Here is a 7,219-nt window from a genome sequence, read left to right as displayed (position 1 = left end):
TGTATGTAATTTCAAATTGATGCCGAAGAAGGCTACAAATAGACAGGTTGCAAGGGAGTAAATACAAAAATGGTTCGAAATTAATCTACAATAACCATTGAATTTCAAAGGAGTTTAGCCGTTGAGAAAAATAAAAATTACAAAAATAGGCCTAAAGGAGGCTTTTTTTCCTAGAGGTTCCATTTCGGTTCGGCATTCACTTTGTCCACAACATTTACGCATATTCTTGTTAGTCTATTTGCTTTATATGTTCTTAACAAAAATACTGACTTAGAAATCAGAGAGTTTTCCGCCAACTACCGACTTCTTCTTTATTTTGTACGAAACAATCGGCTATAGAAAAAGACAAAAACATCGGGCCGTCGGAAATTTTACAGTATTTATCAGTCACTTTAATTTATTGGCTAAAATAGACAATACATAATGAATTCTAATTTATTGGGTAAAAGAGACCATACATTATGAATCATTTTTCATAATATCTTCCTAATTCTATTGAACATGAGGATTGCGTTTTATCTAGTGGTGAGTATAGTGGTGTGGTGGTTGAGGTTCTTATATTTCCTTTTCGTAAAAAAATTATTGAAATATAATACTATTATACTTGCCATTCTATACATAATAAAGGAAGACAAAACAAACCCCAATGATAAAAGGTGTACTCTCCTGATTAATGGTTTGATTTTACTTTCCCATTTAATTTTTATTGTCGTCTATTGGATCTGATATCTAACTATTTCTAAATTAGTTTGTTAGCTATCAACTTCTCATTTCAAACTTATTCAATAATAGATTTTGCTGTTAGAAGAAAATAAATATCAACTTGATGTTAGAAACGGAAAGTTCAAACTCAATTTAGTTCAAAATAAAATTAATTAATATCTCAATAAAGTATAATAAATCAATAAAATAAATTCGTATCAAGAGTTCACATGATTATTATTGCATTTTGCCCCCTTTTCTAGGGTGTTCACTAAAAAAAATCAACTCAACAATTGGAAGTGATAAGTAAAGTTTCAAAAACCGTTGTTGATTTTCGGTGATATTTAGAGGATGATTGTTTATTCCATTGTGTTCTCGATGTTTACTTTTTCATATTAAAAATAAGAATTTTAGATTTTTGGTTAGACAACTAGTTTTGTTATTTTATATACTAAAGCTTTTTTCAACAATAAAAATCCTTATTCTCACAATATATAAACCAAACGTATTCTTACTATCTATATTTTTAACAGACTTTCAGATATTAGTGTAAGGACTATTTGAGTCTCGTTTTGCAACTCAATCTAGATTCTAGGTAGAGAAGTCATATCTTACACTTTTTTTTATAGGGTGAATTACACCCATGGCCACTTAACTTTATCCATTTTAACATTGTGGTTAATAAACCTCAATTCTTAATAGTATGTCTACTGAATTTTACAGTTTTTAACACTGATGGCCACTCAACTTTAACTTACTCCTTAAAATGACCTTTAACGATCTCAAAATGAAAATATTCAAAAATTAAAATTGGTCAGAACGGTATTAATTATGAAACAACATTTTTTATTTTTCAAAATCACATTTTTTTGAAGCTTTTTTCTTTTTAAAAAATCACTCTCTCTTAAGCAAACAACACCCAAATGATTTCAAAACGAAAATTTTCAAGGATTAAAGTTCCTTAGAATATCATTAACTCTTCAATTTTTTTTTTATTTTGAGGTCGTCAACGGTCGTTTTGAAGCGTTAAGTGGCTACCGATGTTAAAAGGTGTATAGTTCAGTGGTCATTCAGTTAAGAATTGAAATATAATGGCCACAATGTTAAAATAGGTAAAGTTCAATGACCATGGGTGTAATTTACCCTCTTTTTTGTAACAAAAGAAAACAATACATTTATTTCTTAGTTTAAAAGAGTTTGATACTATCGCACAATTAATCATATTATACGAAGATCAACAAACGCCTATTTCCTAAATAGAAATCAGCGCTTGAACCAGTCAAGAGGAATATAAAAATCACAGAATTGTTTCTAATTTACAGTAAACTCTTACCATGTATTTACTATCACGTGGACCTCGGCTCTCATTTAATGCATACAAATATTGTTCGATATTTTTTTTCGACTAATTTAGATATCGGAGCAGATTCGTGGGGACGATCTCACTTTTGAGACAATAATTAGAAAAGAAAAGAGGTGGAGTCATTCATATGACACTAATTAATAAATGGGGATGGATGTCTGGAGAGTTGCCATAACCATAAGCGAGTATTGTGGAAGCTGTATCAACGTGGTAACTGCATGGTCCTTCAGGACCTTCCGACGGTTGAGATGCCACGATTGTGTCCTTTTGTACATCACTCGTGGCACAATCTATGGCCACAGATTCTCCATCATAGACCCCACCCCTTCTGCTGTCTTCTCTCTGTCATAAACTTTACTACCACTCCTATTTATTTCCACTTCACTTTTCACACTCTCACTGCTTTGCTTGCTTGCTTTTCCTTATTTATTTCCCAGCGCCGGAAACAATGGGAAGAGCACCGTGTTGCGAGAAGGTCGGCCTGAAAAAGGGGCGGTGGACGGAGGAGGAGGATCAGAAACTCGTCAGCTACATTCAAGCTAACGGCGAAGGCTCTTGGAGGTCTCTACCCAAGAATGCAGGTATATATATTTTTATGAAATTAATGTGCAGGTCATGTGTAATTAATTTGATCATAATTTGGGGTGCATTTGCATTTATGTATATTTAGGGTTGCTGAGATGTGGAAAAAGTTGCAGACTTAGATGGATTAATTATTTGAGAACTGATTTAAAAAGAGGAAATATATCAGCTGAGGAAGAACAGACCATTTTGAAGTTGCATGCTTCTTTGGGGAATAGGTAGTCACTTCTTTTTCTTTTTCTTATTATTATTTATTTGTTTATTTTATCAACATTTTGTTTGTTGACTTTTTATGACTAATGTAGTAGTATTATTTATTTATTTGTTTGTTTGTCTTGCCTACTGACTTATTAGAAAAAATGTGATTTCTAACTTATATGTTGGATTCTACTTAGACTATGAAATATTTGGGTGTCAGTGCATTTTATGAAATGAAATACTGGCATTTTAGAGTTTTTTTTATCAAATAATATAAACAATATTAACTAATACATATCATATTTAATAATACTTTTCATATTCATTTTTTATTATTTTATTAGCGTGATTATATTTATCAATGGTAAGAGAACAGAAACCTTCTCAATAAAAAAATTATTAATAAAAAATAAAATAAAAAGAGACTAGGAGTAGAGAAATGTTCTTCAACAATAGAGACTCTTAGTGATTTGAGAAGTGACTGAGATGTTGTTAGAGTTGGTTTTAATTCTTTCTCAAATTTTAATTTAAAAGCGCAACTAAAAAGCGGTTGGCCGTGCTCTTATCATTATATATTTTTAGGTTAAGGTAATCGAAAACAATGATTGGTTCTGTATTTATATATAGTGTCTTTTTTTTTTTTTGAACTTGATATAATATTAAATAGTTGATTTTAAATAATATTAAAATGATAATAATACACTAAAAGTCTAGTAGTTCAAAAGTCTATATGTTAGTAGTAGTATTATTTTTGTAGCCACACATTATGTTCATCTTCCCCCACCTCAACTCTGGTGCATTTAATACTTGTATCTTATTCACAACTGTGAGGTTATAAATAATTAAATAATAAATGTTGTTACTTTTTTAAGATTTATCTGTATTAAGCAAATAATCACTTTTGACTTGTAGTTGAGATTCTGAATTATTGAATCTCCTTCTTTCTGGAAGCATTTAATTACGCCGACATTGCAATCAAGGTTAAGGTTCATACAGAAAATAGAAATAGTTTCTCCATTCGCATAGGACAACCTATATTCTAGAAATAAAAACAATTACTTTTTGGCTGAAAAAGAAACAACTACTGTCTCTCAATGTGTACATGATTTTCTCATAAAACGTTAACAGAAACTAGTATATGAGCTGGTTTTGTACAAACAACATATATTTATTTATAGGCTATTTCCATCCTCATCACTAGTTCCATTTTTCTTTTTTACACGATTTAGGAAATCCTTAAATGCATGTCTATTTTGTCGCCACACCGTTTTTCTTATTAGCAGAAAATTCGTCATGTTTGATATATAGCTTTTTATGGTAAAATTAGAGGTTTGAGACACTTTAGAAGTTTAACTAGTCAAATCTCTAATACTAATGTTTGATGAATAGATGTTTGAATGAGTTTATTGTGTACAAAAAAAACTAATTTTGAAAAAACTTGTTTTAAAAGTTTTTTCAATTAGTTTATTATTCCATTTCTTTGAATGATAATTTTACTCCAAATTACTATCTATTAACCCCAAATAAAGGTTTTACCATGCTATTATGTTATTTTATACAAATAACTATCACTAATCAGATAAATTTTACCAAACAAGTTTACATAATCAGCTTGTAACCAAAAAGATAATAACAGCTATTTAGAGATAACAATTCTTGGAAGAAAGTTAATTGTGATTGTGTTTTCTTCTAAGTTTAAACAGGTTATTATGGAAAAAAATTAATATGTTCTTTAAAATCATTTTACATGATACTTCATAGTAAATGATTTATTTCCTATTGGTTAATTGCTTTGTTAGGTTAATTACTTTTGGAATATTCTAAAACAATCGGTTATCATGTGATAATCAAATTATATTTATATAGTGATAGATTTTTTTTTTCAACATATAGTGATAGATGAGCTGTGTCAAATAGGTTATTTCTATATTTGGTACACTGAATTGATAATTGTCATAAATGTACAACTAATTAATAGATGGGGTTCTGTAATTAATTCCATGCACAATTATTTTCCTTTCTCATTCCTAGTGAAAGATAAATAACTGCATATTTAATGGAGTTAGGGTTTTTTTTTTATCATTTAGTTAAGTTATTATATACTAAATGTATTATTATTATTTTAAAAGACCTTTTTTAAGCATTTTTCTAAAAGATCTAAATATATTTTTAAGGATTACAATAATCTAGGAGTATTCTAAATATCTTTTCCTAAAATTGCCCAATCATCAAATGATTCTCATGTATATGTCATATAATTTTCATATAATATATATACTATGCTCGTTTAGAATATTCTACACAAGTGACATTAAATGTGATATGATTTTATATATATTAAAATAAAAACTTCTCTTTCATGAATTATATATTTTGGTGAGAAAAGAAGGTTTGAGAAATTCCATATTTATTGATGCAGATGGTCACTGATAGCGAGTTATTTACCAGGGAGAACAGACAACGAGATTAAAAACTACTGGAATTCTCATCTGAGCAGAAAAGTTCACATCTTTAGAAGAACTACCCATACCCATGAACCTCATAATCTTCCCCAAATCGATCCTAATAATATACCTAAACCCAACTCATCAATTAAGCGCAAAACCCCCAAAACCACAACCAAGAACACCAAAAACGCCCCCGTTTCAACTGAAAGTGGAGGTGGGAAAAGTGTTATAGAAATGCCAGTAACTCCAGTTCTAGATAAAGAGACATTGTCTGTGTCTGTAATAGACAATGACGAGGATGTAATGAATTTAAATCCAACCCAACTAGAAGAAGGAGAAGATTTGTATTTTAGTGGAGAGGTTACAAGTGGGAATTCATGGGGTAATTATGACAAGGATGGCCAAGTTCCGACAGGAGCATACGATGACATTGATGATGAAATGTTGGTTTTCGATGACATTATTGCCAACGATTTTATTGATGTGGTTGATGATGAAGGTGGGGTTTTGACCCTTTGTTCTGAAGAGGAAGAAAAGGACAACAAAAGTAATAATACTAGTGTAATAAGCACTTCTGATTTGCAATCTTGTTCTTCAGTAGCTTCTTGTCTGAATAATTATGGAGTTAATGATTGGACATGGGAGGATTTAATGAATTTAGACCTTGGAAATAGTACTGAATATATCGATAATAATAACAAGATGGTTTCTTCTTTTATGGAGACTGGTAATGAAGATCGAAAACAGGAAGAAGAGATTGAAAAGAATAAGGAGAAGCAAAATGCACTTGTTACTTGGCTTTTGTCTTAGATTATTACATTAATATGGGATTTTTGTAAAAAAATACTTACTAGCATTTAGATAGGTGGTTGCCTGTTGTTGTTTTGTGAAAATTAATAATGTGAACTGGGTTTGGGTTTGGGTTTGTCTCCATGTAAATAGTATATAAATGAGAGAATGTGAATGTTAATTTTGTTTTACCATATTTTACTATTCTTTCCTGCACAAGTCAATATGTGCAACTTTTCTTTTGCTTTCTAGTCACATTAATTGGATGGTTATGTGGTCCAATCATAGAATAATTATAAGATAAAACAAAATTTGTTACTAAAATAAGAAAGATGATGTGAAATAAAATAATATTAATATATTCTTATTTAAATTTCATACAAAAGACCTTATGTATATCTAATGTATGTATAATTAATTAGGTAACATTGCAAGTACTTGTTCATCTCCGAAAATCCACAGAGACAATTCCTCTCATCAGCAAAAATCTCCTATTGCCACTAGTTCCACTGTTAATCAACTTGGGTCGTGGACTCCGGTGTAACTCATCTCACTTCGGACTTAGAAAACCTTAACTTTCATTCTGAATACAATGGTTTTAATGAAATCAAATTTGGTAACTAATCTAAACTTTTATTGCTCGTGTTGGTAACTCTAATATGTCTCTTGGTCCTCATTCATTTAATTTGCATTATATACTGTTTATTTCGAAAATCCATTACTGATCTTTTATCGGTACATGCTCTTACTACTTCTAAACTTTTTTATATTGATTTCTTTTTACGATTGGTTACACATAAAGAATTTGACAATCGAAAAGATCCGGTTCAGAGAACAGAGTAATAATGGATTATACTCTATGTGTCTTTTTACTCCCAACATGATCATTTAAGACATGCTTTACTTCCTATTGTCACATGATTTTACTTGATTCTAATAAAATTTATGTTCCAAATGGTAAGCATTCTTTGTTTTCTACGTGTTGTTTGAGTAAAAACCATAAATTGCCCTATGCTTAGTCTGATAGCGCATTACATTGTTTAACTTCTTCTTTTTTTTAGTTTTTCTATTATTTAGGCTTCCTCTTGGTGGGAAGCACCAAGAGATATAAGCGTCTAAATATTTAAAATCAATTTGT

The 7,219-nt window shown here is 30.0% G+C and overlaps 1 protein-coding gene across 1 annotated transcript; it reads left to right on the top strand.

Annotated features, from left to right (window-relative positions):
* The first annotated feature begins 2,452 nt into the window (after nt 1-2,452).
* On the top strand, nt 2,453-6,198 carry LOC136220281 (myb-related protein 330-like). The gene is made up of 3 exons (XM_066008082.1): nt 2,453-2,646; nt 2,736-2,865; nt 5,265-6,198. The coding sequence occupies exons 1-3, from the start codon at nt 2,514-2,516 to the stop codon at nt 6,100-6,102; spliced, it is 1,101 nt and encodes a 366-aa protein (XP_065864154.1). The 5' UTR covers nt 2,453-2,513; the 3' UTR covers nt 6,103-6,198.
* The last annotated feature ends 1,021 nt before the right edge of the window (nt 6,199-7,219 follow it).

Source organism: Euphorbia lathyris, chromosome 2 (genome assembly GCF_963576675.1).
Source record: "Euphorbia lathyris chromosome 2, ddEupLath1.1, whole genome shotgun sequence".
NCBI lineage: Eukaryota > Viridiplantae > Streptophyta > Magnoliopsida > Malpighiales > Euphorbiaceae > Euphorbia > Euphorbia lathyris.
Note: the sequence above shows the minus strand (reverse complement) of the source record. Positions and strands in the feature narration are given on the sequence as shown.